The 20,266-nt window shown below is 34.7% G+C and overlaps 3 protein-coding genes across 3 annotated transcripts in view; 1 reads left to right on the plus strand and 2 right to left on the minus strand.

The window, feature by feature from the left end:
• ggt1b (gamma-glutamyltransferase 1b) overlaps nucleotides 1-8,180 on the minus strand; it is a 41,194-nt gene extending 33,014 nt beyond the window's left edge. Inside the window, exons 1-2 of the mRNA XM_692376.10 lie at nucleotides 8,132-8,180; nucleotides 2,527-2,703 (exon numbers count right to left, since the gene is read on the minus strand). Of these exons, the coding sequence (XP_697468.4) occupies nucleotides 2,527-2,699 (173 nt within the window). The 5' untranslated portion in view covers nucleotides 2,700-2,703; nucleotides 8,132-8,180. The remainder of the gene's footprint in view (nucleotides 1-2,526; nucleotides 2,704-8,131) is intronic.
• ess2 (ess-2 splicing factor homolog) overlaps nucleotides 1-20,266 on the minus strand; it is a 779,665-nt gene that overhangs the window by 326,132 nt on the left and 433,267 nt on the right. The window lies entirely within an intron of this gene.
• Nucleotides 12,450-20,266, plus strand: part of lrrc75bb (leucine rich repeat containing 75Bb) — a 66,734-nt gene continuing 58,917 nt past the window's right edge. The window contains 1 exon segment of the mRNA NM_001386713.1: nucleotides 12,450-12,938. Within this exon segment, the coding sequence (NP_001373642.1) occupies nucleotides 12,666-12,938 (273 nt within the window). The 5' untranslated portion in view covers nucleotides 12,450-12,665.

The following is a 20,266-nucleotide window of genomic DNA, read 5'->3' on the forward strand; positions in this document are numbered from 1 at the left end:
CAGTTTGGCTTTTTATTTTAATATTGGCAGTCTTGACGTGGAAATTCAGTGAAAATGAAATGTTAAATTGGCAACTTCATTTTAATTATCAATTTGACAGGGACGATGTGTTGTCAAAGTGAAAATTAAAATGAAATAATTTCATTTAATTTTCAATTTTGGCAGATATTTTGCGAACAGTGTTTTAAAATGAAATTGTTAATCTGATTTTCATTTTCATTTCCAATGTTTATTTGATTTATTTAAAATTGGCAGGATTTACCTTCCATACAGCTCTGCTCTTTTTATTAATTTTCTCGCAGCCCCGTGAGCAAAATGCAGCCTGCAGGTTAATTATGAACTATCATTTGACCCCAAACAGCGGCACCTTAGTGAATATAAGAATTTGAATAATTGATGTTAATGAATAATACACCTGCTCAATAAAAATCTGATGATTCACTACATTAATAAATCTGACATAACTTGATCAGAAATCTAAAAAGAGGAGAAAAAGATTAAGCATCATAACACAACAGTATACCAGCGCTATTGTGGTCTAGTGGTTAGCACTTTGCATTATGACACCACCAACCTGAGATTGAACCTCCCCTTAGTAAATTATTATTACTTTTTATTTTTATTTTAATGTTAAGACATATAATACTGTTTGGCTTGTTGAACATTTAAAGTTCTAAAGCAGCTGTTTTCCTCAAAAAGACGTGATAGTGTCATTAGGAACTGAATAAGAAATGACTTTATTTTAATATAGTCAGTTGTGAACTGAGGTGAGCCGGTCTAAGGCTTGAAACTCCAGGGCTGAAAAGGAGTCAATCTAGGGCTATATATACTTGCAACATAAAATAAAGTTGTGCAAACAACAAATAAAGTATTGAGCAAAAAAAAAGTAAAATAATGCAAGTCTCAAAAAATTGCTAAGGAAAAATTGAGTTGTGAGAAACAAAAAGGGATTTTGCAAACAAAAATAAAGAACTGCTAATAAAGTAGTGCAAAAAGTAAATAAATATTTGCATTTTTAAAAAAATATATACATACATTTGCAAAGAAATCCAGTATTATCCAGCCTTTGCAAAACCTCTTAAATCAATTGCAACGCTCATTTTGATTAGCAAGTTTTACTGTGACAATTTAAACATCCCCCAAGAACAAAGGATTCAGGTGTTTAATCTCGATTAGATTTACGACTGCAATTCATGGCTGATTTCCTTTGTGTCACGATGACTTCGCTTCATAGGAGGCATGTCCGGGCATGCCGTACACGCCCCGGTTCCTGTGACTCTGCCCCCTTGTCAAATCAGTGCCAGAGAGTGAAACGCACAGAAATGTGAAGCGCAAAAAGAAAACAGCATCGCAAACTCGCTGTTGACTGAAAAGCAAATCAATATGAGCGTTGCAATTGACTTGAGAGGTTTTGCAAAGGCAATACTGGGAAAAAAATGTATATATATATGTATATTTTTATTTTTAAATTATTTTAAATTGCAAAAGTATATATATATATATATATATATATATATATATATATATATATATATATATATATATATATATATATATATATATATATATATATATATATATATATATATATTTTTTTTTTTTTTTTTTTTTTTTTTTTTTGCACTACTTGATTTTTATTAGCAGTTCTTTACTTTTGTTTGCAAAATTTCTGTTTATTTCTTAAAACTCAATTTTACTTTTCAGTTTTTTTGAGATTTGCATTATTTTACTTTTTTTATTTTGCACAATAATTAATTTTTTATTTGCAAAACTTTATTTTATAAGGCAATTACAGTTGAAGTCAGAATTATTAGTCCCCCTTTGATTTTTTTTTTTCTTTTTTAAATATTTCCCCAATGATGTTTAACAGAGCAAGGAAATTTTCGCAGTATTTCCTATAATATTTTTTTTTCTGGAGAAAGTCTTATTTGTTTTATTTCGGCTAAGATAAAAGCAGTTTTTAATTTTAAAAACCATTTTAAGGTCAAAGTTATTAGCCCCTTTAAGCTATATTTTTTCAATAGCCTACAGAACAAACCATAGTTATACAATAACTTGCCTAATTACCCTAACCTGCCTAGGTAACCTAATTAACCTAGTTAAGCCTGATTTAGTTTAACTGATTTATTTTATCTTTGTCATGATGACAGTAAATAATATTTGACTACATATTTTTCAAGACACTTCTATACAGCTTACAGTGACTTTTAAGTAACTTTAAGCTGCAAAGAAGTGTCTTGAAAAATATCTAGTAATTAGACATGAGTTATTAAAACTATTATGTTTAGAAATAAAGAAATTAGAAATAAACTTCAACTGTATATATATGGGCCTAGATTGACTCCATAGATGTGCTCACACCTATGTTTTTACACTGAAACAAAAATACATCAAAATACGAACAACAATTTAAAAACTTAGAAATAAAGATCCGTTTCCTACATTGTTTTTAAAGATGCAAGGCGAATAACTAGAGGCAAGAGGGAAGCAACTTTTACAGTGTATAAAGGAGGTCGGAGCTCAAACCTGCCGATCTCTGAACATGTTCCAGCATCTGTGGCCACCGCTGCCTTGAAAAAGCCAGATTCTGGATCAGACGAAGCCTTTTTACCCTGCACTGAAAAGAAAACGGCCAGAAACGTCCCGACGGCAGCCAGCAGCAGCAGAACAAGACCCGCAACTGTCGACTTCTGCACCATTTTCCTGCAACATTCAACAAAAAATGTCAATTTAGAGAACGAGCCCACATAGATATGAGGATATATGCGCATATATGAAACCTATATGCACTATATATGCACATATATGATGGTATATACACTGCCTATACTCGTATATATGCCACATATAGGCAAAACTGAGGAGCATATACAGTTGAAGTCAGAATTATCAGCCCCCTTTGAATTTTTTTTTCTTTTTTAAATATTTTCCAAATGATGTCTAACAGAGCAAGGAAATTTTCACAGTATGTCTGATAATATTTTTTCTTCTGGAGAAAGTCTTATTTGTTTTATTTCGGCTAGGATAAAAGCAGTTTTTAATTTTTTAAAAGTCATTTTAAGGTCAAAATTTTTAGCCCCTTGAAGCTAAATTTTTTGTTGATAATCTACAGAACAAACCATCGTTATACAATAACTTGCCTAATTACCCTAACCTGCCTAGTTACCCTAATTAACTTAGTTAAGCCTTTGAAAGTCACTGTAAGCTGTATAGAAGTGTCTTGAAAAATATCTAGTCAAATATTATTTACTGTCATCATGGCAAAGATAAAATAAATCAGTGATTAGAAATGAGTTATTAAAACTAAATGTTTAAAATGTGTTGAACAACATCTTTTCTCTGTTAAACAGAAATTGGGGAAAAAATAAACAGGGGGGCTAATAATTCTGACTTCAACTGTATGTCCATTTACATGCTATATAGGTCTCCTGAGTCCTGTCTTGCTTCTTTATATCCACATATAAGCCCTATATGTCCATACAAGATATGTTTCTGTCTATCAAACATCAAGCGAAGCTAAACTGATAAATGTTTTACTGCTAATTAAAACTGAAAATGCACCTGAGAACAGATAAGATACATGAGGAATGTGTCTCCATAGCCGCGGCCTGGTCATATTAACTTTGGCAATCAATGATTGTATGATTTAAGTTATGCTTAAAGGTGTCCTTTAACTATCTCTAGACTTTATGTAACACATCGTAATTCATCAAGCGGAATGCAGACATTGCAATTCAAATCCACATTAGAGAAAGAAAGCATTTTTAACAGCTTTGTTCCTAAATAAACAATCAAGATAATTATAAAGCATGCAATAAGGCCTGTCACAATACCTATATTTTGTTGTATGATATATTTCACCAAAATATATTGTGATAAATAACATTTTTGTCATTTTAAGACCCTTTTATGCCACTCAGTATTATATAATGCCAGAATGATAATATAATATTATCACGGTGCAAATACACTCTTCTAAAATACACATCATATTTCATTATTTAGAAAATAGCATTTAATTATAGTCCTTTTAACAGTTTAAAAATAAGTCACTGGAATCAGATTGTGAAAACGCAAATCCTAAATAAATAACAAAAATAAATAAAAAAATAAAAAACAAAAAAGCACCAGGTAAAAAGTAACAGAGGCTGTGATATCTGCTACCGATCTATTTTCAGCTAACGAACACCAACATGAACATATACAATACCGGCCTGATCTCACAAGAAAACGTAGGTATTTTACGCTTTGCCAGTTTAGTGGGTTAATTTAGTGCCAGTTTAGTGGGTACGAATACAAATTCGTACGAAAAGTAAGATTTTAAAAAGAAGGCGTGGCACCTAACCCCACCCCTAAACCCAACCGTCATTGGGGGATGAGTAAATCGTACAAAATTGTACGAATTAGATCGTACCAATTCGTACGAATTAGCCACAAAAAAAGTTAGGAATTGCCATGAGATTGTGTTGACAATACTGTAGTGTTTTATTAACCATACTGCCACTGACACCTTCAATAAAGATAGAGATGTTGCACAATCAGCTCAAATGGAGCTAGAATTGTTTTTTATGAATGGGCGATATACAGTATATTGTATCATCAAAAATTATTGAGGTAATGTTCATATGTCGTGTGATAAGTCCATATATTGATTATTGTGAGAAAGACTGCAACTGATCAGGATTCTTGATCTCTTCTGGTTTCTAGTAAGGTTTTTCTATTAAAGAGGTGGTCCACAGCGTATTTTTAAGGCTTGGTTGTGTTTATAAGATGTGTGCTTATGCTTCATTTGTAGAAATGTACGCTATTTTTTCATATGTCTAACTTTCATTGTATACTGCTTCTCAGCTAGCATGAAATCGACCCCACATTTGCTAGTTTCTCTGAAAAGCCTGCCCTCAAGAGGCTCTGATTGGTCAGTTAACATAATGTGCTGTGATTTGCGGATCGGCTCCACATAGCGCCCCTACAAGCACCCACTTTTGTATGGAATCAGATTAGACTCAAAAGAAATTCATGCAAAAGACACGATGTACACATGCGTAGCCAAATTCACGTGCGTAAAATATTTGTTTATATTCACAAAAAAATTTCACGCGCAAAAACTAAAAATACGTTTTCATAAAATACGTTTCACGAAAAAAAAAAAAGTCCAACTCAGGTGAGGATCGAGCACGGGCCGGTGGCTTGATAACGCAACATGCTGACCGCTAGACCACAATGGCACCGCTATGCTTGTCTTGCCGGATTAATAATTCATCATTCTGCAGGCTACATTTTGCTCATGAGGCTGCAACACTATAAATAAGAAGAGCGGGGCTGCGGCAAAATAATGGATAAAAAGAGTAAGGCTATGGTCAATTAATTAAATAAATGAAAAAAAGTGCGACTGCGACTGCTGCTTTCTCCGTTCGCCATGCTGGAGAAGAACAGTCTGCGCAAATGAAGCGCAGAGTTGGTGTCATTGACTACAGCTCTCATCTGATTGGCTGAAAGGTACGAGTAGCCCTGACTCTGCCAGGAAAGTCTCAAAAATACTCACACACGTATCCAGGGGGAGTCGTACGTGAAAGAGAATTAGCACATTCTCATTCAGGATGAACTCGCAAGTTTTAAACATTCAAAACTTTTTGTACACTCTTATACATTTGCAAATGGTGTTTTGCATTTGTGAAACGTATTTTATGAAATGTATTTTTATTTTGTGCACGTGAAAATTTTTTGTGAATATAAATAAATATTTTACGCACGTGAATTTGGCTACGCATGTGTACATCGTGTCTTTTGCGTGAATTATTATTGAGTCTAATCTGTCTCCATACTTTTGCGCTGTATAAACAGTCCAGTCAGAGCACTGGTAGCAGCGTTAGCTGCCTGAATCAGACAGAAAAATGAAGAGCACACAGCTGAACCTCACGTCTGCTTTCTAAATTAAAATCTGACAAGCGTCTTTCACATATGTTCGGGTTATTAGCATGTGTAAGTAATATGAAACATTTTCATCTTTTTTGCAAGTTTGTTATTTGAGATGTAAAACGCAGGGAAAGCGTCCGCATGATGAGACACTGTAGCGCTGCGGAAGATTGTGAGTGGTTACAGAGGTTTGACATAAGCTGTATAGAAGTGTCTTGAAAAATATCTAGTCAAATATTATTTACTGTCATCATGGCAAAGATAAAATAAATCAGTTATTAGAAATGAGTTATTGAAACTATTATGTTTAGAAATGAGTTGAACAAAATCTTCTCTCCATTAAACAGAAATTGGGAAAAAAAATAAACAGGGGGGCGTGAAAAAAGGAGGTTTGACGGATAAATATGAATTTGTAGCTAAATTATTAACGGTGCTCAACAGCATTTCCCGTTGTCAGACATCCCAACAATGGAAAAGTCATTTCCGAGGGAGACAGAGATGATATACGAGAGGCCGCGGGAGAGGGGGGGGGGGGTGGGTGTGGCGGTGTTGTGCGCAACGAATTTGAAGTTTTTGGGTAGAGGATTGCGTGACGTACCTGAAGAGGTGGGGAGACATGCGCAATATATCTGTAGAGCTGGGTTGGGGGGGCTTGGTTGCGTGACATATCAGAAGAGCAGGGAGGGATAAGGTGGAGACGTGTGATTTCCCGGAGATTATCATTTGTTCGCGGGCATCCAGGAGTCTCCAGCGAATGCATAGAATGGTAAACTTCGGGATGGATGTGTGGTTTACATCCTTGTTTACTTCCTCGCTACAACATATTGTTAACACTAGAAACTGTGCATGTAGTAGATCAATTTTAATAAAATAAAAACACTTACAGGTTGTGGCTCACAATCCACAGCTTCGTCAGTTGGAGGAGTTCTTAGCCAAACCCAGCACTGAACTGGGAGAGAATTTGGAAGTTCTCCTTTGTCAAATGCTAGCTATATATTTTTTTATAATTCTCTGGAACGTAATTTCAATTAAATTGTAAGCACTTCTCTCTTTGTGTCGTGCCCCTTGAAAGCCCAAATATAGAAACAGAAGAAGCTCTATGGAAATAATTTTTTGTGGTCCCTAAACTTCGTTCGCTGTAGGCATTGCTAAGCTAACTCTGTAACAGTCAATGTCTCCCTTTGCATTGAACTTTCAGCATATTACATTCAAATATGTTGTCTATGTTTACACATCCACATTACACATGAACTAAAGTTTAAAATATTGTAGTTTTCAAGGTTTTTTTTCTTCACTCGCCTATCGGTGAAGTTTTTTTTCCCTCTCCGCTGTCGCCTCTAGCTTGCATGGTTTGGGATTGGTAGAGCTACGCATCAATGAATTTGCTCTTCAGTGTTTGGACTCTCAGTAATGATTTCAAACCACACTGAACTGAGCTAAACTGAACTGAACTTAAACACTAAAAAATGAACTACTCTGTTCCAGTTACTATGACCATTTATGCGAAGCTGCTTTGACACAATCTACATTGTAAAAGCGCAATACAAATAAAGCTGAATTGAATTGATTTGTAGTGGACTACCCCCCCCCCCCCCCAAAATGTTTGTAATGAAATGCACATGTAAATCAGCCTCTGTATTAAGCAAAAAAAGAAAAGAAAAGAAGGGGGTGAAAAAAAAAGCTACTACAGTATAAAGAATTACAAAATGGATCCTGGATAGCTGGCATTTTACATTTAAGCTTGCTTAATGTAGCTTTATGTATCCTGCCAAAGGCGAGAGCGATTTCATGCATACATAATGTGAAAACTTAAAACGAAAAAAGCCAGTATGAAGTGAAATCCTCCTCAGAAGAAGCGTCTTTTCATAGTTTCAAAGCCCTGCTACTGTCCACATTAAATCCTGTCAGACTGTGCTGTGTGTGGGAACGAACTGCAGCACATCTCAGAGAAACCTGCAGCGCCCGCAGCCAACAAAATTAAACCCACCACACAAGAGACTCGCATTTTCTCACACGCAGAAAAAGAGCTATTTCCTCCTACAAGTCTTAACAAAGAAGGGGAAATTAGGTTGTGTGTGTTCCAACAAAACAGGACAGATGCCGCAAAACATTTCTTATACGTTACATTTTCTCTTTGCTTTGTGTTTGGAAGTAGTTAAGGCTCTCGGTTAAGTTCGTAATGAGTTTATATACATAGAGTAAATAGAGAATTGCTTACCTGTAGACTTCACAGGCCTCCTCAAAGTCTGAAGATCTTCTTTCTGACTAAGACAACGCTGTAAACCCTCTCAATGTCTAACTCTAATGGCCATCAAACTTTAACCGTAACTCCCAGTCGAATCATCCATAACTGTTTTATTAACACAGGTGAAAAGGGCACAGGCTGTGGTGGTGTTAAATCCACACGTGCCAGAGGATGACTCAAGAAAAAAAAAACACTCTAGTAAGCTTTTCACAACTACAGGTGAGTTTTTGTTACTCTGTCACATACATTCACACATTTAAGCATTGAATGGTTAAGCTGTTAATGTTGTAATCTATTACACTTGCCGAGCTCTGGTGAAAGATTAACTAGAACTGAGCACATGTGAGTTGCACACATATGTAACACATGAGGTAGACAACAAACACTGATATATTCAACATCTAACCACTAAGCACTTTCAATAGATTCAGATTTAGCCTAATGTCATGAAAACCTTTCAAACTAATGAAAAAAAAAACTTCGTAAAGAGCTTATTTAAGTTGTTTTTATTCATATTATGTTATTAAATACATGAAATTGCAAATAAATCTTACAAATAAATACTATTTTATTATTGTCCCCATGTTTCTGTCAGTACTTTTACATTGAATTCAACATAAAGCATGTATACACCTTTAAAGACAATGGCTATGACAAAAAAATACTCAAATATTCAACATCTGCACGTAGCACTTTTATTATATTTAGATTTTGCCTAATGCCAGTCCAAAAAATCTTGGCACATGGCCTGAGAACATACTAAACTAATGAGAAAAACTTCATAAACACTTAATTTAAGTTGTTCTCATTCATATGAACGATAAAAAATATGCAATCATGTATAAATTCTACAAATAAACACTATTTTACAATTGTCGCCATGTTTTTGTCAGCATTACATTCAATTCAGCTTAAAATAAAAATTGTTATCATTCAAACGAATTAATTAAAAACATTAAATCATAAATAAATTCTACAAATAAATACTATTTTACAATCGTCCCCATGCATAAGGCTATGACTATGGCTATGACATTAAAATACTCAAATATTCAACATCTACTTTTGAGGATTTTCAACAGATTTAGATTTACAGTAGCCTAATGCTGGTGCAAAACATCATGGCACATGCCCTGAAAACCTACTAAACTAATGAAAAAACTTCATAAATAGCTCATTTAAGTTGTTATCGTTCACATCAAGAGATTAAAACATGAAATTATAAATAAATTATACAAAAAAAAAACACTTTTTTTTTTTTTACAATTGTCTCCATGTTTCTGTCAGTCCTTTTGCATTACATACCACATAAAATGCATGTATACATCTTTAAGGCTATGACTATGATAAAAACAAAACTCAAATATTCAACATCTACCACTAAGCATATTCAGAAGATTTAGATTTGGCCTAATCCCAGTCCAAAACATCATGACACATGCCCTGAAAACATACTAAACTAATGAGAAAGCTTCATAAATAGCAAGTTTAAGTTGTTATTGTTCACATCAAGTGATTAAAACATGACATTTTTAATAAATTCTACAAATAAATACTACTTTACAAATGTCCCCATGTTTCTATCAGTCTTGTCACGTTTGCATATGGCTATGACAAAAAAATACTCAAATATTCACCATCTATCACTAAGCATTTTAAATAGATTTAGCCTATAATGTCAGTTCAAAACATCATGGCACATGCCCTGAAAACATAATAAACTAATGAAAAAAAAACTTCATAAATAGCAAGTTTAAATTGTTATCATTCAAATGAATGAATTGAAATCATTAAATCATTAATAAAGTCTACAAATAAATACTATTTTACAATCGTCCCCATGTTTCTATCAGTCTTGTCACGTTGGCAAGGCTATGACTATGGCTATGACAATAAAATACTCAAATATTCAACATCTACCTCTTAGGACTTTTAACAGATTTAGATTTAGCCTAATGCCAGTCCAAAACATGATGGCACATGCTAAAAACCTACTAAACTAATGAAAAAAAACTTCATAAATAGCAAGTTTAAGTTGTTATTGTTCACATCAAGTGATTAAAAAAATAAAATTGCATGCAATTTCTAATAAATACTATTTTACAATTGTCTCCATGTTTCTGTCAGTCCTTTTGCGTTACATTTTTTTAAAAAAGTGTGTATACACCTTTAAGGACTGTGGCTATGACAAATAAATACTCAAATGTTCTGTTCAACAGAAACTGCAATTTGTTATCATTCAAATCAATGAATTAATTAAAAACATGAAATCATAATTAATCCTACAAATAAATAGTATTTTACAAGTGTACCCATATTTCTGTCAGTCCTTTTTCATTAAATTCAACATAAAACATGTGTATTCACCTTTAAAGACTATGGCTATGACAAAAAAATACTTAAATATTCAACATCTACCTAAGCAGTTTCAGTAGATTTAGATTTAGCCTAATGTTAGTCCAAGACATTATTACACATGCTGAAAACCTACCAAACTAATGAAATAAATCATAAATAGCAAGTTTAAGTTGTTATTGTTCACATCAAGTGATTAAAAACATAAAAATATGAATAAATTCTATATTTTACAATTATCCCTGCGTTTCTGTCAGTCCTGTCACATTTTCATAAGCCTATGAATATGTTTATGGACAAAAAAACAAAACTCAAATATTCAAAATCTACCACTAAGCCTTTTCAATAGATTTAGATTTAGACTAATGCCAGTCCAAAACATCATTGCACATGCCCTGAACGCCTACTAAACTACTGAAAAAAACGTCATAAACAGTCAATTTAAGTTGTTATCATTCAAATGAATTAATTAAAAACATCAAATCATAAATAAATTTTACAGATAAATTCTATTGTATAATTCTCCTCATGTTTCTATCAGTCTTTTAGCATTAAATCCAACATAAAATTTGTGTACACACCTTTAAGGTTATGACTAAGGCTATGACAAAAAAAATACTCAATAATATCATTTAGAATTTTCAATAGATTTATATTAAGCTTAATGCCAGTCCAAAACACTATGGCACATGCCCTGAATCAACCACTGTAGGGGTTATTGATTATTACACAGGCTTTTTATTTTGCAGTGTTTCAAGATGATAACAAAAAGCACAATATTTTGACAGATGCAACTATGGCATCACATTGATGAGAAGAAATAAAAGCATAAATTAAAATATTCCTAAAGTGTCTTCTAATACAAAAGCGAGCACAGTAATGGTTTTATCCGAATGTCATTTTAAATGATCAATCCCAAAGAGCGCCGTTTGGACGCCATGCATCTTGCTTTTTAGTAAATTTACGCTAATTTCGTCCTACTAGCCCTATTTAAATCTAATTTATTAATCCTAATTAGATTCATCGACATAAGATGCTCAATATTTATATTTTCTGGTGTTTAATAAAAATTTTTTACCTCACGCTCGACCGTTAAAAGTTTAGTAACTGTTACACGTGAAGTCCCGCCTTCTTTGAATTGATTGATCATTTGGTCAAATTTAAAAAGGCGGGGCTTCACGTGTACTATTTAAAACAGTTTTAACACCTTAAAAGAGTGAGGTAAGATTTATGTACATAAATATTTCATGTTTGATCACTATTTTGCATAAAAATAATCTAATAAACTGCAATATCCTGTTTTGCAAACCACTGGTGTGTTTAAAATACAACCATTCATTAATAACGTTTACTGAATTGACAGAAACATTCCGCCATTTTGCTTATTTGACATTTTATGCGAACATTCATCATTATCTGAATGTAAAAATACAAAAATTAGTTCAAAATAGTCACAAAACACGTATCATTTTGCTGATCCTCTCTCTTTTTTATTTTAAACACTTATTATTATAACCTTTACTTTTTTATTTACCTATAAAAACTGAACTCTATTTAAATAATGTCCAGTTACTCTGAATTCTTTTATAAACCTTTATGTACTAACGTTATGTAGGCTAAATAACACGTATATGATATATTACTATATTATATAATATACACTATATTTTTAAACATCATCGCCAGTGTTTTGGTGAAATTGTTCTGTTTAGTTTCATATAATACCAATATTGACTGGTTATTTTATATGATCGCAATAATAAACACGATTCGTTATCCATACTGTACGTGCTGCTGACAGGACAGAACGAGCTTCCCATCATAAACACTCAGGGCGGAGTCAAGATTTCTGCAAACACATGTGTGGGAATCGCGCTCTCTGATTGGACGGTGATTGAAATATGGGCGTGGCACGCGGGGAAGCCTGTAAAGAACACAAACACAGCCGAGGAGGTGCGCAGGGGCAGGAGAAACACGGAGGAAAGTGACATTTCAATCATTTCGTGCGCTTAATATGAATTTTGCTTGATTTATTTGGTCAGTTAAAGTGCAATTATGAGCGTGAGATTACTAAAGAGATCCTACTTTACGCACGCCTCATGAAACCGCGTTGCTTTATTTGGTACTGAGGCTGAAATAGGAAAGTTGAAACATGGGATCCAAGTTGACCAGGCAGAGTAGTTTGGACAGTCAAGCCAGCTTCTTTCGGAGGGGTCGACAGGATCATGAGGAGAGGAGGACTGGAGGAAGAGGAGACTTTTTATTCAGTTCTCTGATGCTCAGGTCCGACAAGCTGCCCGGGGTGCTGCGCAGATCCAGCCCGTGTCCGTATGTGCGGAGGGTGGCTTGGGTTCGGGAGATCCAGACCCTGCTGAAGGAGCAGAAGCTGGAGCAAGCCATCGATGTGTTGAAACTGCTTAGAAAGGTACAAAACATCCTTTATTTATCGAGCAGATTATATAGTTTTAACAAAGAACTACAGGTTGTTGTTGATGGGGATGATGGTAATGTTTCCCTGCATGTTTCCATTTGAAAAATCTGAAATGAGTTTCTATAACAAGTGTACTGAAAGTCTGCTGTGACATTTTAATAATCAGGGAGATTCATAAGGTCGACAAATTCGTAAGTGCATCAGTTATAATGACAGATAGTTCAAAGTTAAATGTTTAATACTATTAAGCCATACTAAGTTTACTTTATGAGAATGATGATGTTGGTGTTACCAGTCAGAAATTAGTCAGTTCGTTGAGTGGTGTGATAGAAATAAGCTAAAAATAAATAGTAAGAAGACAGAAGAGATGGTATTTGACCCAAAATGTATATGCATTGTCAAGCAGTTGTACATGACCATCCTATTACTCAGTCAGAAACCTATAAGTACTTGGGCATTTACATCGACAATTCTTTCACATGGAAAACACACATTGAGTGGGTTTGTTCTCGTTTACACCAGAGATTGTATTTTTTTTTTACGGAGGTTGCGTCTTTTTGGAGTTAACAAGAAGCTCATGATGTTGTTTTATAAAGCAGTTCTTGAAGGCATTGTTAGATATGGTATCACAGTTTGGTTTGGTAACCTATCTGTTCAGTGTAAATCTAAATTGATGCATCTCTTAAAGACAGCATGGAAAATTGTTGGGCACGATGAATATATGAATCCTCAAGTTTTATATGAGAATTGTGTCCTCGATCAGGTGGAAAGGATTGTAAACGATCCAACTCATTTTTCGTTTCCACATTACAAACTGCTTCCCTCTGGTAGAAGATATAGAGTCCCAAAGTGTAGGTTAAACCGCTATAAGAAATCCTTTGTAGCTGTTTCAGTGGGTTTATTTAACAAGAGTCTATCTTAATTAGCATTATACATTTTGTAACTGTTGTATTTTGTATTGTTTTTAATAGCTTGTTTTAGTGAATGTCTGCAGCAATATGGTGATGCCCATAACAAATTTCCTGTTAAGGACAATAAAGTTTTACTACTACCACTACTAATCTGGTCTTTCTCATTGGTCTAACACAATGTTGTTGGTGATGTTTTTCCTGCATGTTTCATTTAGTATTAAACACATTTCAGTAGTTCAGCACTTTCTCATTGTGTCATTGTTATTACACATAACTCATTTTTCAGATTAAAAAAATATATATATATTTTTGTGTTTGTATTGTTCCGTTTTTACCAAAATCTGGATGAATTTCATGTCAGCAGCTTCTTTAGAAAATCACAAACATGAGTTTCTATAAAAAGTCTGCGATGAAATTTCATTATTGCTAATGAGGGAGACTCGTGAGATGCTTAATATTTATATTTTCTGGTGTCTTTTACAAACAGAACTAGGAAGAGTCTATAAGTGAATCAGTTGGGTTAAATGTTTAATCTGGCCTGCCTTATTGGTCTAACACAATATTGTTGTTGGTTATGATTATGATTTTTTCTGCATGTAAGAAAAATCACAAATGAGTTTCAATAAAAAGTTCACTAAAGGTCTGCAATGAAATTTCATAATCACCAATGAGGGAGATTCAGGAGAGATCAAATTAATATTTGAAGAGTTCAGATGCAAAACTTGAAAAAAAAAAAATTGCCATCTGAAATATTATTCTTAAATGAGCAGTTTTCCGAGACTCCTGTATTTATGTTCACTAATTTCACATTAAAGGCAATAAAATAACATATTTTATTAACATAAAACAGAAATTACTCAACTTATACATAGCAGCCTGAGAAAAATAAACATTTTGGCATCTTTTGCATCTGAACTCTTCAGTTATATTTTCTGGTGTCTTTTAGAAACAGATTTAGGAAGAATTAATTCACAAGTGAATCAGTTGGGATGATAAATGCTAAATTAAATGTGTAATCTGGCCTGTCTCATTTGTTTAACACAATGGTGTTGATGATTTTGCTTTTCCTGCATGTTTCCATTTTAAAAGTCTTAAATGAGTTTCTAAAAAAGTCTGCAATGAATTTTTATAATGCATTTCTTTAAAATTAACCTTAGGTTAATTTCTAGTGCTGCTCTTTATTAAATGAGAGTATTTGAAATGAAGAAAATAAGCTTCAAGCCTTTTAAAAACAACTTGTGGACAGTGCTGGTAGCGAATAAAATAGTATGATGCCTTGTAATGAGTCCCATATAATACAGAGGTTCATTTGGTAGTTTCTACAAAACAATTTGATTCTCATATGAGGGACCACCTTCCTGAATTGTAAAATTTATTTATATCTTTTTTTTGTGTGTGTTTTTTTGTATAAAGACCCATTTTGTGTTTTCGAAACATATTTTATTTATTTGCATGGTTACATTTTTCTACTGACTAAAGTAGGATATTTATTTATTTAAAAAATATTTAAACCATATTTGTATTATTAGTTTTAATCAATTTTCAATTTGTTTTAATCTAATCATTTATTTAGGCTATTTGGTTTGTGTGTGTGTGTGTGTGTGTGTGTGTGTGTGTGTGTGTGTGTGTGTGTGTGTGTGTGTGTGTGTGTGTGTGTGTGTGTGTATTTATCCTGCTTTTGGATAATTTAGTCAAAAAGCTATTAAATCACGTTTGATGAAGTGGCTATAGATATTTAATTATTCCAATTTATATATATTTTATTTGTTTTATAATGATGTGTTTGTGTGTCATAATCAATATTTCATAATCTTAATGAAATGTTCCATAGTTTATTTATCTATATTGTTTATCGATTATGTCAATTCTATTTATTTCTATATTTTTAACATCTGGGTTTTCTCCAAAACATTTCCACCAATCATCTAGTGTGCCTTTAATGTGTAAACATCTTTTCTGTGTAAACTACATGATTTTGCCACATGCTGGTGTCATATGCACATTTATTACAAGTTTATTCACTTTCAGAAATAAAGGTAAAGGAGCTGTCACTGGGCCGGTACCCAAAGAGTCCACAGCGTTACCTCAAAGGTGCATATTAGTGCCCAAATGTACCTAAAATGTACCTTTGAGGAACCATTATGGACCCTTCAGGTATAAATATGTACCTTTTAAAAAGGTACTGCGCCAGTGACAGCTCCTTATTTCTGAGAGTTGTAATAGACATGCACATGATTTCAACATTTCGTAACTAGAAACATGATTTCACGAAATGCTGACTATTATTTTGCAAAGTAATTTTTCTGTAGTTTACACAAAACCTTTTAACCAAAACAACAATCAATGATGTTAAAGACCATACAGTTGAAGTCAAAATGATTCACCCTCCTGTTATTTCTTTGTTAAAAATTCCCAATCGATATTAATTTATTTATTTGTAATTTTTTTAATAGAAAAATATTAAAAGATAATCGGGCCTGACTCAGCATGAATGCTGTTTTTCAGCAGGTTCCTGCTCTGCAGAACATAAAAACAGACAGACATCTCATCCATCAACACCGCACAAACAATCACCAAACATATAAAATAGAGAAAAGCAGGCTACTATCTCAGTGGCTACAGCGCTAGTTGACCATCAGATGACGAGCATGGGATTTTTTAAAAAGTCTCAGTGTTGGTATTGTTTTGAGATGTTGTGGGATCTCATTCCAGGCTTTTGTGAAAACATAAAAGAAAGATCTCTGTCCATAAGTTTTTAAAAGCCGGTACTGGCAAACATCCATTTGTTACAGATCTGGTGGAACGATCAGTGCTTGTGTTGAGTTTTGGTACCAAAGCACAAAGGGCTGCTGAGGTAGCGCTATTTAAAATTTGATAGCACAGTTTAATACCTGTGTTCATTATGTAGTTTTGAAATGTTGAAGCTTTAGAAAGTGATAGAGCAAAACAGTGATGTGTCCATCCAGAAAGTCTGTTGTGGATCTTATAGGCCCTATTGTACAGTCTAGCTATTGGCTCCAAGATATCGTTTGTTGTGTGAGACCAAACCATTTAACAGAGCAGTGTTTATTTCCTATAATATTTTATCTTCTAGAGAAAATCTCATTTGTTTTATTTCAGCTAGAATAAAAGCAGTTTTAAATTTCTTTTAAACATTTTAAGGTCAAAATTGTTAGCCCCTTCAAGCAATATTTGTTTTTGATTGTCTACAGAACAAACCACTGTTATACAATGACTTGCCTAATTACCCTAACTTGCCCAATTAATCTAGTTAAGCATTAAATGTCACTTTAAGCTGAATACCATCTTAAAAAACATCTAGTCAAATATTATAAAACAGAAATTGGGGAAAAATATATAATCATTCAGGAGGTCTAATAATTCTGACTTCAATTGTATGTACACAGTGTTTCTTTACAGAGTCACGTTGCAGAATGTAAAACAGAGTCATTTTGGGTCTGTGTTGGGTTTTATATGTCTCTTGTGCTGCATATATGATCATGATGGACAGACCAGCTTAGAAACGTCCTTACAATCCAGTATTTGCTGTGCACGGTTGACAGATCCCGTCTCACGACTTATAAACAACCTGATTCAAAGTCACTTTTCCTTTGCATTAGTGCTTCAAAATTGCTCTAATTCTGCTTTGCATTCACTGTAATTGTCAAAAAGGATGAGCTAGACCCAAAATTGCAGACATTCAGGATGTTTCCAGCAAATCCCACCCTCTCTGAAGCGATTTGCCTATTGTGTCTTGATCATGCCTGAGATTTTGATAGCTGTGGTGGTTTTCATACAGTGCGGGAAATAAGTATTGAACACACCACCGTTTTCCGCGGAAAACATATTTCTAAAGGAGCTGCTGACTTGAAATTTTCCCCGGATGTTGGTAAAAACCAAAGAAATATATATATGCAAAGAAAACAAATCTAATTAGTTTAGAAATGAAGTTCTGTGTAATAAACTGAAATGACGCAGGAAAAAGGTATTGAACACATGAAAAAAGGGAGTTGTAGAAAGGCAGTGAAGGCCCAGACAGCAGCTGAAATCTCTCAGTAGTTCTTCAGCAGCCCTCTGCCCTTCCTCAGTGTAAATGAATATCAGCTGCTTCACTCCAACATCTACATTAGCAGGAGGATGAAGATGAAACCAGGGTGGACATTTCAGCAAGACAATGATCCAAAACACAGCCAAGGAGACTCTCAGATGCTTTCAGAGGAAGAAAATCAAGCTGTAGAATGGCCCAGCCAATCACCTGATGTGAATCCAATAGAAAATACAATACGCTCTGTTTAATGCTGCGTTCACACCAGACGCGGAACGCGCGTCAAGCGTGAGTGAATTACATGTAAAGTCAAAGCAAACGCGCGAATAGACATCCTGCGGCGCGATACACACGCATGGCGCGGCGCGAATGACAAGAATTGCGCGAATGGCGCGGTGCGCATGATGCGAATGGCGTGGCGCGAATTGAGCGTTTTTCGCGTTTCACTCGAGTTCGAAAATCTGAACTTCAGCGTTAACCAATCAGGAGCTTGCTCTTGTGGGGGCGTGATTGTGACGTATCGCCTGTTGTCGGTGTCCCAGGGGAAATCCCCCAGCCGACACCGACAAGAAGTTCATCAAACTGGGCTGGGCTCAGTCAGAAGCACCGCTGAAAACCTCCATCAGCCAGGTTCAGTTTCTGGAGGAGTCTATGAGCTTAAAGAGCTGGATGCACCTCTGAAAGGATGTAGTGGACTCAGACACGTCCCTAAACGTATCAACGCTGTTTATCATCCTTCATAAAGCACATAAACACTGTTATTTTCTTCATAAAATCCATGTTAGCCATTTAGCTATAAGCTAGAGTCACGGGGCAGACAGAAGGCCTGCCCAACACGCGAATCCGCCTCTGTTCTGAAGTTAATTTGACACGCGAATAAAGCGGGGTTTGATGCACGAATAAAGCGAGTAACCTCAAATGTTCACGCGGCTATTTACGCGCGAATAGCGTGATTTATCCACGCATTCCGCGTCTGGTGTGAACACAGGAGAAGTCTGTGAGAAACTCACACCTGAGCAATGCAAGTGACTTCATTTTCCATATGAGAGGCGTCTTTAAGATGCAGCACCAATAAAGCCTGAAGTATTAAAATACATTTCAGTAGTTCAGCGCTTTCTCCTTGTGCATTATTATAACACAGAACTCATTTTTCAGATTTATTTGTTTTGTTTTATTGTTATGTTGGTAATGTATGGGTTTTTACCAAAAATTCCATGTCAACAGCTTTAGAAATACTATTCCCAAGAAGAAAACATGTGTTCAATACTTCTTAATTGTTTTATATATTAAAGCTGATGATTGACAGGCACCAGAAAGTCCATTATTTAATCCCAGTGGAGAACTAAACCTGGCCAGTGATGCATACTCATTGATCCAGCTCATGCTAATGGAAACAGTTCAGGCCTGCAGCATTTATAAGAGAATCAAGCACGTATTATGGACTTTACGGAGGATTGAATTGTGTTTATTGATTGACTTGTCGAGAGTCTCTTCAAATCACAGGAACATCTCAGTGTGTGTAACCTGATGATGATGATCGTAACTAGTGGTGTTACGCATCACAAATCTCACAGTTCGGATCACATAATGGTTTTTAAGTCACGGATTGGTCCATTTTTTTTAGATAAGGGGAGGAGACAAATGTAATTTGCTTTCCATTTATTACAAAAACAGCACTGCGAGACACTTTTGGGTTTACCAAACAGAATGTAGAAGCTGTAATTTAATTAAAAATATAATGAAGAAATAATCAGCTGAATAAAAATAAAGTGTAAAATATTCAGTACTGCGAGAAATTCACTGTGACTATTATTGCTGATAACACAATGTAAATCTGTCACACAACCAGCGATCGCTTTCCAGAGATCGGTGGTTCTCACACGAACACCAGGACTACACTTCCGCATTTTCCAGGACTACATTTTCATACATGCACTGCTCCCAGACACCCATGCTCATTCATCTGCTTGATTGCACTCACCAGCTAAACCCTGTCAGAGACTGATAACACACCATACATAAACCACTCGTTCACTCACCCTGGTTGCCGAGTCTTTTTAGCTGTTTGCATTTTGTGACATTACAACGCGTTTCCCTGTCTTGTTTCTCCGAGTTAGACCCTAGCCTTGTATTCCCTGTTCTCCTGTTTAGCTGCCTGCCTTGTGACCTGTTGCCTGATATAGTGACTACGATTCTGGACTGCCTTAATATACCCGTTTGCACCTGCATGACCACTGCTTGCCTGACGCTGAATAAACCTGCATATTGGATCTTACCTCCTGTTGTCTCCTGTCACTCCACTCCTGTCGTTACAAAATCTAAGTTCATTTGTACAACCCATATTTATTTTCAGTCTCATTTTCAAT

Source organism: Danio rerio, chromosome 10 (genome assembly GCF_049306965.1).
Source record: "Danio rerio strain Tuebingen ecotype United States chromosome 10, GRCz12tu, whole genome shotgun sequence".
Classification (NCBI taxonomy): Eukaryota; Metazoa; Chordata; class Actinopteri; order Cypriniformes; family Danionidae; genus Danio; species Danio rerio.